At 37.3% G+C, this 20896-nt stretch overlaps 1 protein-coding gene across 3 annotated transcripts in view; it reads left to right on the top strand.

Moving 5' to 3' along the window:
* Window positions 1-20896, top strand: part of LOC109622265 (putative ammonium transporter 2) — a 32732-nt gene that overhangs the window by 4607 nt on the left and 7229 nt on the right. The window contains exons 1-2 of one of the 3 annotated variants that reach the window (XM_029872301.2): window positions 4187-4618; window positions 4682-4883. The exons of 1 other annotated variant lie outside the window; for it this stretch is intronic. In XM_029872301.2, the coding sequence (XP_029728161.2) occupies window positions 4372-4618; window positions 4682-4883 (449 nt within the window). In that variant the 5' untranslated portion in view covers window positions 4187-4371. Of the gene's footprint in view, window positions 1-4186; window positions 4619-4681; window positions 4884-8600; window positions 9142-20896 lie in introns of those variants that run through there. One more of the 3 variants, XM_062851641.1, reaches the window with a different exon arrangement.

The following is a 20896-nucleotide window of genomic DNA, read 5'->3' as shown; positions in this document are numbered from 1 at the left end:
CTAATTTTGAACTGGCGTCCATGATTTTGTGGTATGCGTCTGATTTTGTGGTGTGCATGAGAAAGTGCGCCGAATTAGGGACTGCGCAGAATAAGGGCCGATCACTGTACTATCAAACGTATTTATCCAAAAAAAAGGTTGTGTTACCAAAACCATGGCAACATTACTGAGGGACAAATGCAGTAGGTTTAAGACCTTTATTTCTTCCTAGCTTTGGAGTAGTGTGAGGGAAAATAGAGGACATTTGTAAATGTTAGTCTAGAAATCAGAACAAGATAGGGTATATACCCCTCGTAGTTGTCCCACTTCTCATCATCCCATCACCTGTAAAATTACATATCGTCAAAGTTGCCAGAACTGTGTACTTCCGGATGGAGAGAGATTGGGAAAAGAGGAGAGGGAGAGAGGTGGAAGAAACAGAGGAGAAGGTGATTGAGAAATAGAAGAGGGGAGAGAAGTGTCCGGCTCCGGATGTTACCGTTACACTTGTGAGTGTTTCGACCGTTCTCGTCACTGAACATTGTTTCGATACGGTGGGTATCCAGCAGCTGATGGTCGAATTGAAGGAAGCACTGATTACGGAGTACATTTTCACTGGTGACATTCCGACCGGACCGACTAATTGATTCGCGAGACCATAAATTAATGCACTCTTGTTCGCAATGACCGAGGATTCATGTGCCTTGTATGTGGTTTCAAAGGATTTGAGGAAATCAATGACAATAGGCCTTATGCCACCGGTATGCCAGCAAAAAGACTTCTGGATTCCGGCAGTCAATTAACTTTAATAAGTGAAAAGGTCTACCAGAAACTCAAATGTAAAAAACTACAGCCTTTTGAGTAGACCCACGAAAATTACTTCCGCCAATGGTACAGAGTTGACAGCGCTGGGAAGACTATCTATCCCCTTCAACTTCCAAGGGTTTGATGAAGATTGTCCCAACTATCGGGGTGCGTCAGCTTACGGTTAGTTACATTCTAGGCATGGACTTTTGGCGCCGATTCCATATTTGGCCCACCGTGCAGAGTTGTTCGTTGGTAACCCTGACCGAAGGACCACCACTGGGTAGATCGTCTAGTCCTGTAACGGAACTAGAGCAGGCCCAAATAGAAGACATTAAAAAGCTACTCCTGGTAGCAGACCCTGAAAAGCTTTCTCTAACACCTCTAACAGAGCATAGAATTGAGATCGCTGAGGAGTGGAAAGGGAAGCCTCCTGTTCGGCAATACCCGTACACTCTTTCACCGAAAGTTCAACAAAAAGTCGCAGAAGAGCTCGAACGGATGCTAAATATTGATATCATAGAGCGTGTCACTCTGACTGGTCATCAAACGTGGTACCAGTTATCAAACCTAGTGGGCTTCGTGGCCGTGCGGTTAGCGGCGTCAGTCGTCTAGGCGTTTCGTAAGCCTCAAAGTGCGGGTTCGATTCCTGCTCCAGTCGGGGAAAACTTTTCGTCAAACGGAAAATTCTTCAATGGGTCACTGGGTCTTATGTGTGTTGTCCGTTGTCTCGTGTTAGTAATGTTCAGTCTGTGCAGCCTCTGGCGGAAGACGGTGTAGTGTCCGGCTCCGGATGTTACCGTTACACCTGTGAGTGTTCCGACCGTTCTTGTCACTGAACATTGCTTCGATACGGTGGGTTTCCGGGAGATGATGGTCGAATTGAAAGAAGCACTGATAACGGAGTACATTTTCACTGGTGACAGCTGTTATAAACATATTAAAAAAAATGCAGATAAGTATATACAACGGTGGCATGGGGAGACTTGATCCCTCGAGGATTACACGCACATTACATATATACATATGTGAAAAATAAAATTCTATTCGGAAGCCTCTATTTACTTGGAATTCTAGGATAGCCAAAATGTTTGGGATAGGCAACTTTTTTTCTCCCACAAGGAAATTCAATATGCCGTAACTTTTCATAGAGTGCATCATAGAATCTCAAATTTTGACTGTTTGTCAACCTATTATATGTGCATCATTGGTAAAAATTTGGGCTCGATTGATTAATTTTGCACGAATTAAGAACCGTGTGGGTAAAACACCATTATTTAGGCAACTAATTTTTGAACTGTCATATCTCGGAAACACGTGAACCGAAATGAATGATTTTTTTAATGTTTAAATTTTAAAGTTTATGTAATATTACATTTTATAACGTTGTATAAAGTATCAATATATTTTAGATAAACTTTAAAAAAATCATTCAATTCGGTTCACTGGTTTCCGAGATATGACAGTTCAAAAATTAGTTGCCTAAATAATGGTGTTTTACCCACACGGTTCTTAATTCGTGCAAAATTATTCAATCGAGCCCACATTTTTACCAATGATGCACATACATACAAACAATTATCAAATATTGAAATTATTTACTAACTATTTAATTCAAAGAGATAGAATGTCGCAATGTTCAGCAAAATTGTGTATTCTTGTATGCTCAACAACTTTCTAGAACATAAAAAAAATGTAAAAAATCTTAGTAAAAAGCTATGATTATTTTAACGAATTATAAAAAAAACATATTTAAAAATCACTCAGAAATTGATTTTTATTATAACTTTTAATCCATAATTTTTACCTTATTTGCATGTTCTGCAAAGTTGTTGAGCATATAAAAAAACACAATTTTGCTGAACATTGCGACATTCTATCTCGTTAAATGAAGAAGTTATTAAATAATTTCAATATTTGATAATTGTTTGTTTATTTACCATAACACATAAAGAATACACTTGTATACAAAAGTATAAGCCATTTTGATATAGTAGAAATATAGTTGTTTCATTATTCTAAACGGTTCTCTGCGCCATTTTGCGCCGAAAGCAGTTAGACGAGTTCGAAGTTACTCTATAAATATCAGTAATTTGTAAATAACTTTGTAATTTTAAAAGCTAGCGTTTTTCAATATTCAGTAAAAACATGTATTTTTACATTCCAAACAACTTAGTAGAAGATGCAAAAAATCAAATAAATCCCGTTAAAAAGTTATGATGAAACCCCTAGAAATCATAAGGGGTCATGCACATACAACACAATATATCTCGTAAAGTATGAGATTCAGCATTATGGCATCTTCGACAAAGTTGTTCAAAATTGCATTTTGCACATCTTTGCCGAAGACATCAAACGTCTATCTGCATTTTTCGAAAAAATATTTTTTTCATCTCACTTATAGGTGGATTGATCGAGTTGAATGATATGTCAAAAGAAGCGCCTTTTCTAATGTAGAAACTTTTCCGAAGAATCTATGTCGCAAAAATCATCGGTTGAAACGTTATTAAAAAAACGCACGAAATCGGCAAAATAAAACACTGTGCAGCGCCACTAAGTGGCAAAAATCGAAAACTTATGATTTCTGCATACATTTGGCCACGTTTTTCCATGCAAATTTCAAGTCTGTTAAGCGTCCTTTTAGGCTTGACCGATTTTGCTTAAATTTTCAACGTAGCTTCTGGGAGTCCAAAACAACTAAATCCAGAGGTAAGATTTGGTATTCTTTCCAATTTTTTCGATGTTGTACCGGGTAGATACTATACCTATCTCACCACATTCCAAAAGTTGTGTCAATTGGTTCAAATTTGACTGAGTTATAGTGGAAAAAAGACGAATATAGAAGCCACCGCCCAAGTAGCACGATTCCCTAGAATTTCGTCTGTGCAAATTTCGCAACATTTAGGAGTGGCGCAAAGGGTTTAAGTGGTATTTATACTTAAAACAAACAAAAAAAAAAAAACAAATTTGTCCTTAAATTTGCAAATACTCTACTGGTTTTTGAGATACCCCGCTGATTCAACCCCGTTTTACGGTGCTTGAAATTGAGGGTGTGGCTAAAGAAAGCGGATAGAGCAAATCTTTCGCGGTCAAGGAACGTGTCATTTAAAATTATTTTTAATTTTTTTTTTTTTAATGAATTTTGCAAACTAATTTAGTTTACACCGGAAATTTGTTTTCTTTCTTATGGACAGACATTATCTTAGTGACAATACCGCGACCGCGGTACACGTTGGATTGAAAAGACACACGGTGGACTTCAATTATCGAGCCTCTCGTGCGTTGGCTGTTGCCTGCCTGGAAATGAAAATAGAGCGGCCGGGCACATGCATGAGCAAAACAATTTGAGGGCAAATCTCGGTTTGCATGTTAAACTGTAATGAGCTAACGATGTATTTATTTAGACAAATTAGGAAAATTGATTTAACCTATCAATGGCATCAGGCATTGAGTTAAAAGTTTCATTCTTATTCAGTGAGTACCCAGTGACTTAAGATCGTGTAGTTAGTCTTAGCTCAATCGTTATTTGATCAACGTTTGGATGGTAGATAAAGTTATTTGTGGTGTTCCGCATAAACCCAGTATGCAATGAAAATGGCAGAGATTAACTCTACATCAACCCATAAAGTTGGCCCTTCGCAATCGTGGGCCCGAAATAATAGTTATGTGATTCCCGGCGTGTATGATTTAACCCTTGAGGACACTAATTGGGTTCTCACGTCATCGTTCATTATATTTACAATGCAAACTGGGTTTGGAATGCTAGAATCTGGTTGTGTGTCAGTAAAAAATGAAGTTAACATCATGATGAAGAACATAATTGATATTGTGTTAGGTAGTTATATAAAATGCGCAGTTTGAGCGATCAGTCCTTATTGAATCTCGTTTCAAATAATAGGCGGATTTACTTATTGGCTCTTCGGATATGCCATGTCATTTGGAAGGGGTGAATTGAACAACCCTTTTGTGGCGTTGGGTGATTTTCTTATCGATCCAGGTGTAACGGATCCTCTCTTCGGGCCAATATTTGCTGCCTTTTTGTTTCAATTGTCATTTTCAACAACTGCGACAACCATCGTTAGCGGAGCAATGGCGGAAAGGTAAGATTGTTTTAGATATAATGGTTTAATTGTGACCAAATACAGACACTTAATCGTTGGTAGGGAAAACAAGTTCAAAATGCCAAGGTAGAGTAAAATGGCCCAAGGCCCATAAACTATTCCTGAATTTCATTTGATAATTACTATCGGTGAATGGTGTCAAGATATGTTTGCATAAAACATCCTTGTAGAAGCCAGGCAGGCAAGCCCAAATCTATTGATTTCCCAATGAAAATGGTCAACTTTCGGGTTTTCTTGCTTGCAATTAAGGTTTCCTAGGGATGTTATCATCAGTCAAGTGTTTCCAAGGTTGTTAAAAGTCATTCAAATTTTACGATCACCGTTTAAGGTGGAGGGGTCGGTAAAAGTGTGATACTCCATGTTTTGAGTATACAAAAAAGGGGGACAGAGAATGGAAAGGGAGTTGAAAATTCCCGAATAATGATGGAAGTATTTTTTTAATGTTTTCATTGCACAAGTTTCGTGTATATTACTACTGAAGTATCAAGCAAATATTTCTCACTGAAAACGATAAAAGTTTGCAAATGCAAAATTATCATATGGAAATTGGGCATAGAGTGTCTTCACGATATACGATACACCCTAGTCACATGATAGGGTATTGGTTCTCTTATTAGGCATGTGGCTCCCATTTTCATCCTACGAAAAACAAAAGGTTGAAGCACTGTTTGTTTTGTTTCTTATTTTATGTATTTTTGTTGGAAGTGAGCACTCATCGGTTCCGTAGTTGTTGCTTGTTTTCGAATAGGATAAATATGGGGGCGTGAGTTTACTGATTACACTCATACCCTACCCAAATGCAAAACGGCCATTGACAGAGGAAGCTATCAATTTACACTCCCGTTCAAAAGTTTGGGGTCACCCCCTCAAAAACATGTCATTTTTTAGGCCCATATCTCCGCCAATTTGCGTCCGATTTCAAAACCCTAGGTTTCATTCAAAAGATAATAAGTCAAAGAAACTTTGAACATGATTTAAAAGCAGGGTTCCTGATTTCGACTTTTCATCTTCTTCCACATGCGAAGACAGTCAGCAGCGAACGGTTGCCGCTTTAGTTTGCGTGCTTGCTTGTCAGCGACGACAGCAAACCCCGGCGAACGGTGGGAAGCCACACTTGGAAATTACTCATTCGTCCACATTTGCATCGCAAGCGATCGAGCGGTGATGCGATTCGTGAGTGATATTGTGCATACGAATTTTTGATGTTTCCAAAAAATGTTTATTATTTTCTTTGCTAATCTAGCATTTCAACAACAATACACTAAAAATGTATGCATTACATGCAAAAATTCTCTTCTAGTTATGATTATAGCCGCTTCGATCGCTCACCAGCATTCTTCACCATTCACCATTCATTCATTCGCGTGCGATCCAAACTGCGACGAATGGCAACGAATATCCATGCCGACCAATTTTCGCATCGCTTCCCACTGGTGATGGGGTTGCATGTTTGATCATGACTATTAGCCTGGTACACGGTTTATATGGGAAAATACAAAAAATGGAAAAACTCAAGCTCCTGTGTACTTTTTGAGTTCCACTTTGGTCCCATATCAACTGTGCAAAATTTCAGATCGATCGGAAAAACTATATTTTAGCGCCCGCCATTCTTAGTTTTTCATACGAATTACTATGGGGAAATTTTACTCCTGCAAATAAAAATCGCTAGGAGTCTTCCCTAGATCCCTAAAAAAAGTCGACGAATGATTTCTGTAGAAAACTTCACTGGGAATCAGACCTCCGAAGACTGAAAACCGATGCGACGTTCGTGGAAAAAGTTATAAGGCCTCACCCGATCGATGAAATAAAGAGTTTTTATTGTTTATGGTTATTCCTTACATGTTAAACAGCGTTTGCATGCCATTCGGTTTTCTGTCAATAACTTTTTCCACATACCTTAGATCGCTTTGCGGTCTTCGGAGGGTTGGTTCCTCGTAAAATTTCCAACAGAAATCATTCATCGATTTATTTTTAGGGGTTAAGGGGCAACCTGTGGCGATTTTTCTTTGAAAAAGTGATTTTCCCCATACTAAATCGTATGAAAACTTAAAATGCCTGGCGCTAAAATATAGTTTCTCCGATCGATCTGAAATTTTGCACAGGTGATATGGGACCAAAATGGAACTCAAAAAGTGTACAGGAGTAAAATGTCTTTTTGTGTCCCACGCTAATGACTATTCGTTTGCTGCATCTTTCTCGATTCGCTTCAGCAAAGAGGAGTGAATATGAATGGAGTGAGGCGAATATACCGATCCTTGTTTAAAAGAAACTTTTTCAAAAAAAATTGTATGTAAACTTAACCCAAAGTTGCCAACTTTACTGAAAAATTAATATAAACTTACGGCAGTGTCGCTGGAAGTTGGGTCGACCAAATTTTAGGATAAATTAAAGATAATTAACTAAATTTACGTTTGATGTCTTCAACTTAACGTATTGAACGATTTTTGTATATAAAAATGTTATGTAAAGTTAGCACATTTTACCACGCTTCAAAAAATGAGGCAACTTTACGTTAAGTTTTAGTATGTAAATTTCAACAAATATGTGTGGTTCAATGTCTATGCAGTAAGTATCATTCATTTTGTTTCAAATAAGCCAAGAAGAATTAAAATTGAATGAAAGATGACAAAGATATCAACAAATCACTTTTCCATGTTTTACGATAGTGACCCCAAACTTTTGGCCGATACAGCATTTTGAGGGGTGACCCCAAACTTTTGGTCGATGACATCAAGGATTAATTTACTTAATAACTTTTATTCTAGATTTTTTAGCTAAGTTCTGTAAAAAGCAGTTGAAAGCTAATAGAAAATGGGTCATATTACCGCTCTCATCTTAAAATTTGGTCGACCCAACTTCCAGCGACACTGCCGTATGTTTATATTAATTTTTTAGAAAAGTTGGCAACTTTGGGTTAAGTTTACATACAAATTTTTTTGAAAAAGTTTCTTTTAAATCATGTTCAAAGTTTCTTTGACTTATTATCTTTTGAATGAAACCTAGGGTTTTGAAATCGGACGCAAATTGGCAGAGATATGGGGCTAAAAAAATGACATGTTTTTGAGGGGGTGACCCCAAACTTTTGAACGGGAGTGTATAACTATGAAAGTGGTCGTATAAAGTATAAAGACTTTCGGTGTATTGCAAAACTTGTGCTATTTATGGTATCTAAATGTTGCATATTTTTATGAATTCTTTTTGGAGCGGCTCAAAATTTTCTATGGAACATTTTCAATTTAGTCAATTTATGCTACTATTTTAAATCACAGATTTCAATCAAGTGTAGCTTTATTTTATCAACACCAATATTTCGGTTCTGTTTGAACAAGTTGTCTTATATTTTTGTATCCAGAATCAGAACCAGTACGGCAAAAGTCGTCAAACAAGAGTAAGTTGTTATTTGAAATCTGGCGGTAAACTTCACTCACCTCACGCGACAAGAATTCGCACGTGATTAGATCCGGATTGATATTTCACTCGTGCTTGAATATTGTTTGTTGTTCCAGCTTGCGAAGACTCGCGTGTCTGGATATTAAATTTAAATTGTTTGTGTGGCGATTTTCCGGCAATTATGATTATTGAAGCTCACAACCGATGCGTGTGTATGACTGTCACTAATGAACAGGTAGAAGTACGCTGGGGAGGTTAAGAGTACTACTGCTGTATTGGCTCGAGTTGGGAATGACAACAGGTGTGCAATCAGTTAATATTTTGCAGCGAATGACGATGGACAAGCAAAGAGCGAAGCACGAGAGTTCAGATAAATTTTGAACACTTTTAAAGTTTTGTGATAAGAGAACGAAATGGCGAGCATAGTGACTATTGTGGATAATTTGTTTCAAAATACCACTGGAAACAGCACAATTTCTGTTCCAAAGTTATATGATTTTGGTGAAAATGACGGTTCATTTATTATGATATGTGCTTTTCTATTAGTGACTTTGCAAACTGGATTCGCTCTCCTGGAATCAGGATGTGTCAGTGAAAAGAATGAAGTTGACATGATGTTGAGGAACGTTGTTGATATTGTCCTCGGAGGAGTATCATTCTGGTTGTTCGGTTTCGCATTTATGTTGGGAAGAAGCCTATATCGAAATCCATTTATCGGATTGGGTGATTTCTTGACCGATGCATCAGTAAATGACCCTTTGATGGGTCAGTTAATGGCCGTTTACCTGTTTCAAATGACATTCTCAGCGTCTGCTACAACAATCGTCGGGGGTGCTATTGCTGAAAGGTAAGAACGTCTTTGAAGTGCTTTCATTCTTTGGTCGATATCACGCGTAGTGGGTGCACCCTAAATTAGTGCTGCTCAACCGAACTGTCTTTGCGGGGTAAAATTGATTTCTCAAGAGAGACTGCAGGCCACAAGTCATTTTATAACTTATCTTCAACTGTTTGTAGGAATCAACCAAAGATACATATGTATAAATTTTTAAGAATAATAACAAAGATGAATTAGCGGAATTATGGCTTTAACTACGTGGGAATTACAAAGTTTTTTTTTACTTTGAAAATCTCAAGATATTCCGGATTCACAAAAAATGATTTGGAATTTTCATATTTGCAGATATAAAAAGTTGGGTCAGCCATATTGAATTCGGCCAGGAAAATCCAGGAAAACTGCAGATAACTTTTGATAGGAGAAAAAAACATCTGCATTTTTTTTGTTTTTTTTTTTTTATTACGGCGCTCATAATAAATCCACATTGGGCGGCAGCGAGGCAACTATTTCTTGCTTTTGAAAAACAACAATCTATTTTGTTATTTCATACTAGACTGATTTTGGTCTGTGTTGCCATGCCTCTTCTTCTTGTTCTTTTTCTTCTTCTTCTTTTTCTTACTGGTTATACATACGTTCCCAATGCAACCTGCCCTGCTTCTCTTTAGCACTTGAGCTTCTTGAGCACTTGAGCACACAGCTTCTTCAGCACTTCCACAGTTATTAATTGAAGGGCTTTCTTTGCCTGCCATTGCATGAATTTGTATGTTGTGAGGCAACCACAATGATACACTATGCCCAGGGAAGTCGAGACAAGTTCCCCACTGGAACGGGAATCGAACCCATCGTCTTCGGATTGGCAATATAAAGCCTAACAGACAGGCTAACTGGAGACCCCGTGTTGCCATGCTATCGCCGGCGGAGAGTCGTTTCAACTTCCGTGTTAATTTATATCGATGGCCGCCACTAAATCACTCGACTCTCGACTATTTACCTGACGTTGAAGGACATTGATACAAGTTTACATACTTGTGATCTACGAATATGTGTAAACAATATGTACTAATTATATTATCAATTATCACAATGTAAAAGTTACTCTGGCATCATGTCTTCAACTACTTTCAACCACTTTCAGCAAATTATGATATATCGAGATGTTTTGATAATTTCACTATATACTATAATCCTCAAATCAAGAGGAGTCTTAGTCTTAGAAGATCATTGGGGTAAACAGGTATAATATGCCCCCCCTAAGCAGAAATGGCAATATATCTGAAACTGGCGCCTTATTCCATCTATTGTTCACTGCAAATCGTTGTTACTAAAGTTAGTGAAGTGTTGCATGTGAACTTTGCCTTGGAAGAGGTGGCTTTGGAAGCTTTGAAACGTTTTTCGAAAACGTTCCAAAATTTGCCTTTTCAAAACAAACGGGGCAATACGCCCCATCAAAAGAAAAACGTCCAGCCCCGTGATAAAACTGTCCCAGGGGATAATTCCACCACATGCTTATCCTAGGAGAGTCTTTCAACAAGTGTTTAACTGCATAAAAGTTGCAAAGTAACACAAACGAACAAAACTAGCTTCGTTTACAATGAAGTCAGCTTACAAGAGGTAAAATATTACGCCAAAAGCCTCGATTTCAGACTTTTTGATATTTTTATTGCTTTTTTGTATAAATCCACTAACGGACCAGCTTGATGGCAATTATTCTTCAATATTCGAGACTTCTAATCGATCACGCATGCGAAAAGCGCTTGAATCGCTAGAAAATGAAGGGGGGCGTTTTGCCCCGGTGGGGCGCATTATACCCTTTTACCCTGCTAGTTTCCAATAGGGTATCAGAAGGCCGGCTCCAGTGCCACGTTATCCTTCTTGTGTATTCTTAAATTTTTACTGTTGCTTGCGCATGTGCATTCATAAGCTTTGCAAAACAACATTTCAATACTGTATTTGGAGTGGCTCAACAAATAGGGTAGTGGACGTATTTTGGCCCACCTTTGGAATTTTACTATATGTATCATATAACCTCTTTAAAATCTTGACAAATTATTATTAGAACTTCCAATATTCCTTTGCCACGATTTTTGAAGAGATTACATGATTTATGTAATAAAATTCCCAAAGTGGGTCAAAATACCTGCCCTGGGCCAAAATACGTCCTCTACTCTATTAGTTAAGCCACTCCAAAAACAACGGTTTGTGCTGACTGCTGACTGAAATAAACAAAGTTTTATGTCATGCTTACGCGCAAAGTTCCACGTTCAGTTGTTTGTTGTCTTTTCAAAAACAAAACTGTCAATCCGGGAGCGGTCGCGTCGTGTACTGAGTACACGCACCATAAAAACAGCTCGAGAGCGCGCTTGTGGTACATACATAGCATGTGCGTGGTGTCGCTGAGGGTCGCCGAAGACGCGACTGCTCGAAGGTTAAGCGAGAGTTAGAGGAAAGAGAGAGTGAGAGAGGTTAAGAATGTTAACTAGTATTCAAGGCGAAACTGGAAGCATTTTCTCATTTTTTTGGTTTTTGATTTTTTATTAAGTAACGAAGCAATATTTTTAAATCGGTTTTCGTACACATACACTCCCGTTCAAAAGTTTGGGGTCACCCCCTCAAAAACATGTCATTTTTTAGGCCCATATCTCCGCCAATTTGCGTCCGATTTCAAAACCCTAGGTTTCATTCAAAAGATAATAAGTCAAAGAAACTTTGAACATGATTTAAAAGAAACTTTTTCAAAAAAATTTGTATGTAAACTTAACCCAAAGTTGCCAAATTTTCTAAAAAATGAATATAAACTTACGGCAGTGTCGCTGGAAGTTGGGTCGACCAAATGTTAAGATGAGAGCGGTAATATGACCCATTTTCTATTAGCTTTCAACTGCTTTTTACAGAACTTAGCTAAAACATCTAGAAAAAAAGTTATTAAGTAAATTATTCCTTGATGTCTTCGACCAAAAGTTTGGGGTCACCCCTCAATATGATGTATCGGCCAAAAGTTTGGGGTCACTTTCGTAAAACATGGAAAAGTGATTTGGTGATATCTTCGTCATCTGTAGTTCAATTTTAATTCTTTTTGGCTCATTTCAAAGATAATTAACTAAATTTGCGTTTGATGTCTTTAACTTAACGTATTTAACGATTTTTGTATATAAAAATGTTATGTAAAGTTAGCACATTTTACCACGCTTCAAAAAATGAGGCAACTTTACGTTAAGTTTTAGTATATAAATTTCAACAAATATGTGTGGTTCAATGTCTATGCAGTAAGTATCATTCATTTTGTTTCAAATAAGCCAAGAAGAATTAAAACTGAATGAAAGATGACAAAGATATCAACAAATCACTTTTCCATGTTTTACGATAGTGACCCCAAACTTTTGGCCGATACATCATATTGAGGGGTGACCCCAAACTTTTGGTCGATGACATCAAGGATTAATTTACTTAATAACTTTTTTTCTAGATTTTTTAGCTAAGTTCTGTAAAAAGCAGTTAAAAGCTAATAGAAAATGGGTCATATTACCGCTCTCATCTTAAAATTTGGTCGACCCAACTTCCAGCGACACTGCCGTAAGTTTATATTCATTTTTTAGAAAATTTGGCAACTTTAAGTTAAGTTTACATACAAATTTTTTTGAAAAAGTTTCTTTTAAATCATGTTCAAAGTTTCTTTGACTTATTATCTTTTGAATGAAACCTAGGGTTTTGAAATCGGACGCAAATTGGCGGAGATATGGGCCTAAAAAAATGACATGTTTTTGAGGGGGTGACCCCAAACTTTTGAACGGGAGTGTATAGAGTATGGATAAAGGTATCTTCTGATTTTTTTTTTGAGGTGGAAAATGTTTTCAATTTTTGCAGAAACCATTTTTTTGTGAATTTTTGTTCAAAAATGGTTTCTGCAAAAACGAAAAATATTTTCCATCACGAAAAAAAAATCAGGAGATACCCTGATCCATACTCTACATGTGCACGAAAACCGATTTTGAAAATATTGCTTGGATCAAGTTTCGCCTTAAGTGATGACTTCAATAAAGACGGGATCAGTACTGCGTATCATGAATTTTTTTTTATTGTTTTATTCTAGAACCCGTCCCTTGAACACTTCGGTTACACTACAACAAAAAAAACTTTTTTTAATGTAGAAGCTCATTACATATATTAATGAAAATACTTTGAAATTATAAAAATACAGTGTATCAAACTATTATCTGTACAGCGTTTTGTTTCTGTCGAAATCATTTTTCATTAAAATGTTCATAATGTTTATAAACGCGAAGCAAAGGCGTAAAAATTAGACTAATCGTAAGCTTTACACTAACGCACCATTAGTGAAATTTGCAGAAAGATGTTTTAAGTATAAAACAAGGTACTGACCCCCTGCGTATATATTAAAGTACTTGAAAAAATATTGTGAAACTTTAAAACATGTTAAAATAGACTTTTAAATCTAATTTTTAATTTCGGTGATTTGGAGTGACATTGATCAACTGAGAAAACAATGTTCGTTTGTGTTGAAAATACCCTTATTTACTAAACTTTGAGGCCCTGTTTACGAATATGTTGTCTAAATTTTTTTGTTAGTTTTGTACTTTTTGAGATATTTTAAGATTAATTGGGGTCTCCAATTAGCCTAGTGGTTAAGGCTATGGATCGCCCATCCGGAGATGGCGGGTTCGATTCCCGTTCCGGTCGGGAAAATTTTCTCGATTCCCTGGGCATAGTATATCATTGTACTTGCCTCACAATATACAAATTCATGCAATGGCAGGCAAAGAAAGCCCTTCAATTAATAACTGTGGAAGTGCTCAAAGAACACTTAGTTGAAGCGAGGCAGGCCAAGTCCCAGTGAGGACGTCGAGCCATTAAGAAGAAGAAGATTAGAATTCTCGAAACCGCGAATAGTTTTAGAGGGCGAAGTGTGAGTTCGATTTCCGGTCCAGTTGGGGAAAACTTTTCGTGAAGCGGAAAATTATCGACTGGGCCACTTGGTGTTATATGTGTCGTCCGTTGTCGAGTGTTAGTAATGTTCAGTCTGTAGAGGGCGCACGGTCGAAGATGGTGTAATTATTATTGTCTTTTTTTATAACGCCTAAAGGTAGGCAATGTGTTAAGGAATGGGAAGCTTTCTTTCAATAAATCGTATATTTTATTGAAAAGAAACACTTTGATAAACGTTTTGTTTATTTGATTTATTATGATTGTAGACATTTGTCCATTATCTTAAACTATTACAACACATACATTCATTTCAGGTCAAATAATCTAAAAACTACATCTAATTACATGCTTATTTTTTTCTTTGGACATTTCAACATTAAATGAATTGGATTATGAAATCTAACTCTGGGCTGTCATATTGAGCTTATACAGGGATTTTGAACATAACATTGTATCTAATAATCATGCTAAGCATGAATGTTTGAGAATGTATTTAACTGCGTTACGAAACACAGATAACGCAAAATCGATTTATTTATATCACGGGTTCCCAACCGGTGGTTCGCGGCCCCCTGAGGGGCCGAGCAGCCAGTCAAAGGGGCCGCGATGCAACCAAAAAACTGTTTAACTTTTATTCTATTATGTGCAAATTATAAAAAAAAAATAATTTTGAATACTGCTACCCCCAAAAACCACAATTTGAGGAGCAAATTTTCAGTATTAAACGCCTTCAGAAGAAAAAAAAAAATTCGGCTCAAAAAGGTTGGGAACCCCTGATTTATGTGATTACGAAATTAAATTAAATTAAATTAAAATTTAGTAGTCAAACAGTAACAGCTTACGAAAAACTATTCGTTAGCAGAAACTGACGCAATGAAAATTGTTTGTTTGAACATTTCATGAGGTAGGTTAAGCCGATCAATGTTACCTCGCTGATCAATGCACATTGCCCGGATAAAAACTAACCATAAGGTGTTTGGTGAAAACCATTCCTGCGCCATACAGTGTACCAGCTACAATAAAGTGTATTGCAATGAAATGGTTCGCTATACTATACATTTACATTGGATTTTTATGTAACAATATATTATGCTGTTTTTCTTACGTTTGAACCATTCACTTTTCCGAAACATTATTTTTCCGTGAATTTTTAATTATTTATTCAGTTTAAGATTTTTTCCGTGCTTTGTTTTGTTGATGTTTGAGACTTTTTTGATGCAAAGGAAAGGAAAGAGAAAAAAAGTGAATAAGTTGAAACATCAATTTAAAGTCAATGACATGTTTAAATCAGTGGTAAACCAGATGTCCTAAGAGCACCTTTAACGGTGCGCTTCTATACCCCGTTTGGCAGCCCTCCATCATTGCAGCAAACTTTACCGGTCGCTGCTGGATGCGCTCGCAAAATAGTAGCGCTATGGGTGGGTGACCAAATATAGTAGCGGGACAGTTGCGATGCTAAAAATTCTATGGGAATATGACAGCCCTCCCGATACGAATCAGGATGACTAATTTGATTGCTACCGGTATGGAAAAGGGTGGTTAAGTCAAAATGGTAGCGCTGCGCGGGTTGCTCGAATAGTAGCCGCCGTTAATGTTGCTCTAAGAACTGCAGGTCCAAGCAGGGGTCCAAGAGATATGGCGGGCTTGATGTGTAGAGTATGATGAGAGAAATACGAACGTAGGCCAACCCGGAAAGATGCAGGTCAGATTATCGTAAATCAGTGGATGAGTTCAACACTATTTTTTAGTATTTGCATTTAGGGGAGTTTTCTCCTCTTCTCTCATGTGAACTTGCGTTCGACCACAGTTGAATCAAATGCGATTGACAAACTTTATCTTTGACGTAGAACCATCTTTAACATATGAACTGGACTGAACACTGAAATGACTTCTAATATAGGTTCGTCTGCGGATTCGCTTTTTAACCTGACTTATATTTGAATCGAACTTGACAGTTTTCTCATGAGTTGTTACGTATTTCAAACTTTAGTCAAACTGGTGCCTCAATATTGAAATAATGGTTAAGCACGCTGTAATGATACTTATGTACCTCGTCACTCACTTCATGCAACTACATTAGTGGTCTAATAACACTTAGCGCGCTCGGCATAGTTCCATCATGCCGGTCAAAGTGTTGCCACAAATAATGCTTAGTTTGCAAAACCCGGTTATCTGGCTGGTGGGGCATGGGAGCCTAAGCTTCAACTGTTAATGCAATCAGAGACTACTCAGACTTAGACGTGGGCGATCCTATATATGAAGGGTTATCCAAAACGCTCTGGAGAATTCCCAAAGCGCATTCTAATAAATCTAGTAAGCCTAAGATGCCATTATTTATTTATTTATTTATTTATTTATCTCTTCAATTCATGTAACTTAAGACATAATCTTGTTTTAACGTTACAACATGATGTTTAACTCAGAAAACAGTTCTTAATTTCTAATAACTATTTGTTCTCTATAACTGTATGAACCTGACTACTGCAAGTGCTGCAGGAGATCCCTCTTGAAGCACGGAAACGAATTTATTTCCTTTATTGATGTCGGTAAGTTGTTCCGCTAACAATGCCCCTTACAAATAAAGTTTGGCTATAGTATGAAGAACTATGTTGCGGTACACGATAACTTTTTGTTCTTGTTCCTCTTAATGGTACCAGCTTTTCAAAAAGATAAGCAGGGGAAGATGTTTTAATTAATCTGAATAGTCTTACGCATGATCTATATCTATAAAAATTAACAAAAGGGCATCCTAAAAGGTTTTTCTGCAAGAGAGACACGTGTGAAAAACGAGAGAAGTTGTAAACATAACGAACACAGGCATTCAACGCAACTCTTAGCCTATCCATTGATCCAACCAACGCATTTGTGAAAATGAAATCTCCGTGCAGAAAATGAGGCAGAATTAAAGATTTAAAAAGTTTCAGTTTAATGGCAGAATTACAGTGTCTAGTCCTTAAATTTAATGTTTTTAATGATCTGTAGATTTTGGAGCATTGCATATTAATATGAGCATCCCAATCTAAGTTGTTTTTAAAGATAACACCCAAATTATTTATACGATCGATGAATTGAACTTCAACACCATCTATTAAAAGTTGAGGTGGTAGTGGGGTATTTCTTAGCTTGGATATTAACATCGCTTTAGTTTTATCGGGATTAATCGGAAGAAGATTTTCTTTGGACCATTTCATAAGTTTTGGGAGGTCATGATTCATGCGAATACCCACGAACCTCATATCAATGTTTCCATCAGTACAAATATAAATTTGCACATCATCTGCAAAAATATGAACAGAACAAAAATCCAAATCAGTTGGGAGATCGTTTATAAAGAGTGTAAAAAGGATTGGTCCAAGAACGGACCCTTGGGGAACACCGGAAATAGTTGGTCTAAATTCAGACAGCTCCCCATTGCAGTAAACCGCTTGACTCCGCTGGCTCAGATAATTACCGATAAGTTTTGCAGAACAGTTGGAGAAATTGTACAGAGATATAAGCTTGTTTATTAATTTACTATGAACCACACGATCAAATGCCTTTGAAAAGTCAATCAACAATAAAATAGTTACACCATTTTTATCAATTGACTTTGCAATGTCGTCATGAACCTTTAATAATGCAGTATCAGTACTATGATGCCTTCTAAAACCAGATTGGAAACTATGAATGTAGTTCATTCTTGAAACGTAGTCTGTGATCTGAACTTTGATCAATTTTTCAAAAATTCTAGATATTGTGGGCAGCAAGCTAATTAGTCTAAGGTTTGAAATAGCTTCTACGTTTGGTTTTTTATTTATTGCTATAACCTTAGTACATTTCCATTGAGTAGGGAATTTACTAGAAACGATGATTGAGTTGAAAAGATGCTCAAATACAGGTAATGCAAAAGAGGAATAATCCTCAGAAACTTGATGGGAATGCCATCATAGCCAACAGCATTGGACTTGATATCAAAAATAGCATTTATGATTTCATAGTCCATTACAGGACGAAAATGAAAACCATCATCATTTGTTGAATATCGTATTGTTTCTCTATCACCTGCAGAAAAATTTGAGGAAAAATATTCATTTATATCATTTGGGGAATGTTGTAAGGTGGAGGAGGTTCTTTTGCCGATACGCCAAGCCTTTTTACGTTATTCCACAATTGTTTGCTAGGAAGATCAAGATTTAACTTTTGTCTGTCATGTGCTATTTTTGCATTGGAAATCATTGAACTTACTGAATTTCTCAATCTTTTGTATCGGGACTCGTTTTCGGAAGTTTTGGAAAGTTTCCAATTTCGATAAGCTAGATCTCTGTTTATCATAGCTATTTCAATGTCATTATTGAACCAAGGGTTCTTACGAAACTTTCGAAAACGCAATGGAAAGAATTGATCGTGAAGCATAGCAAGATGATTATTAAAGATATTTGTCAACATATCTGGGTCATCAACGCAAAAATAATCATTCCACTTGATTCTAAAGAAGGACTCGAAAAGAGAGGCGTGGTCATAGTTAACGTAATCACGGTACCAGTAACCGGACTCATTATGTTTATTGGAAAAGTTCAGTGAAGTAAATAACAAATCATGTTTGGAAATGCCTGGCAAAGATATCTGACTGAATTTTAACACTGCATCAGGAGTATCCGTTAAAAAAAGGTCCAACAGTGAACTACCTGTACTGTAAAAATATGTAGGTTCTGAGTTAATTCTAGTATAAGACATGCTTGCCACTAAGTCATTCAAGCGTGAAGATCTTCTAGTTTGCTTAAACGGATCAGTGTTGAAATCACCTATGAAAAAAGTGGATGAATATTTCATAGAATACTCTTCAAAATGGCTACGCAGAAGATCACAGCAGTCAACCTCCGGAGGATTGTAATATACAGCTAGGAGTAAACGATCTTTGCCAATTAGAATTTCTAAAATTAAATACTCAGTTTTGGTGGAAACATCATTTTCACAAATAACTGATTTCTTGATCAACCGATAAGCTAGACCTTTTCTTATGTAAATACAAATTCCTCCTCCATGTCTATTACGATCATTTCTAAGTAAATTGAAGCCTTCAATATTGATCAATCTGTCATTAATTTCGCTACTCAACCACGTCTCTGTAAAACAAGCTACATCAAGCTTGCTATGAGAAACTAACGTTTTTAATTCTTCGAATTTACTTAACTTACGTGCACATAAACTTTGCACATTAATGTGGGCAATATTAAGCTTTTCTTCTATCAAAACCGCATTAACAACAGCTCTAGAAATCACACTTGGTTCAGTAGCATTGTTGCTGGAAGACTCGGTCCTATCCATAGTCAAGACACATGGTACAGCACTTCAAGAAAAACCACCCCACAAAACCAACAGCAGACAAATAACAAACAGATATAGAGAACCACAACTTAAAACTAACTGTAGGCTGCATATTTCAACGACTATCTGATAATAATATTACTCGTCGCAGCCGAATCCATTCAAAAATAACAAACATAATTCCAGAGAAGAGACAATTCAAGTTCATATCAAAAAAATTCATTCATCTCATTGTGTTCAATCGGAGTTCAATCAACAACAGTACCAGTCATGCTCATTGTGTTCAATCGGATTTCAATAACAACAGCACCAGCCGTACAGCAGCAGCACCAGTCACCTCACTGTAGTAACCACCATCCAACAGCAGCACCAGCCATGCAGCAACAACAACAGCAACCCGCATACAGCATCATCGCAGCATTGGTCAGCATTGGCAGCAACGAACTTTTAGGAGGGGATGAAATCAAGGAATCCATGGAGAGGAGACATGGATGTACGAAGAACTAGGAATGTGAGAATAACAAGGATAAGGTTAACGTGAAAAATCTGTGTTGATAACTTTCAGGAATGGATGGATTCAAAGGAAAAAAACAGGAGAGGTAGCAAGGAAGAGCGGGAAGGAAATGAATATCTTTATTGGATAGGGTTTTTATTGTGTAGAGCAATCTGATCAAGTGAATAGATTGCTGATGCATTGTCCGATCCTTTACGCCTAACGTGAACGATCCCATTCCGAGTGCTAACTTGGTCCAGGTGTCCCAGCTTTTTCAGCTTAACAGCTTCGGCTCGAATTTTTCTTGCGTTGTTGGTAAGGTTTTCATTAACGTAAACACGATTACCGCTGTCAAAGCCAATATCTCGGAGGCATAGCGAACGTTTTGAGAGATACAGCCGGTAGAACTCGTTTCTCTTAGAGTGGAGGGCGAACTCACAGAGAATGAGAGGCGAAGTTCCAGATGAAATCGGAGCACGAGCCAAACGATGCAGACCGACTAGGGGAAGTTGATTCGCACTGTAGCCGATCGTTAGTGCAATTTCACGGAAGAGCTCATCCAGATTCTCCCGACTTTGGAACGGAATACCAGATAAGATGAGTTCCCTACTCTTGTCCATTCTGTACATAGCTTCAACAGCGAAATCCAGATCAGCTCGAACGCCAGCCACAGTATCTTCCAGTTTGACAACTTTTTCAGAGCATTCCTTACGTACAGCGTTCAGCTCTTCCTCAATGCCAGATATACGTTTCTCCAACGTTGCATTACAGCTTTCAATCTTCTTCTCGATTCGGTCACAGGTACTGGTGAGCATTGTTTGCATTTTGTTCCACAAATCATCCAAGCTCACAATCTCATTATCACCATCGTGTTTTGTTAAATCCTCGCGAGAACGTTTGGCGAGTGACCCAATCAATGTTGACGTTGATCCAGAGCGAGTAATGACTCCACTGCTTTGTGACATTTTAGGAGAAACACACGAGCATTCAACGATGCCACAATTCTGAAGGGGCAATCCCACGACTGTT

Source organism: Aedes albopictus, chromosome 2, assembly GCF_035046485.1.
Source record: "Aedes albopictus strain Foshan chromosome 2, AalbF5, whole genome shotgun sequence".
Classification (NCBI taxonomy): domain Eukaryota; kingdom Metazoa; phylum Arthropoda; class Insecta; order Diptera; family Culicidae; genus Aedes; species Aedes albopictus.
This window is presented reverse-complemented; position numbering and strand designations above follow the sequence as displayed.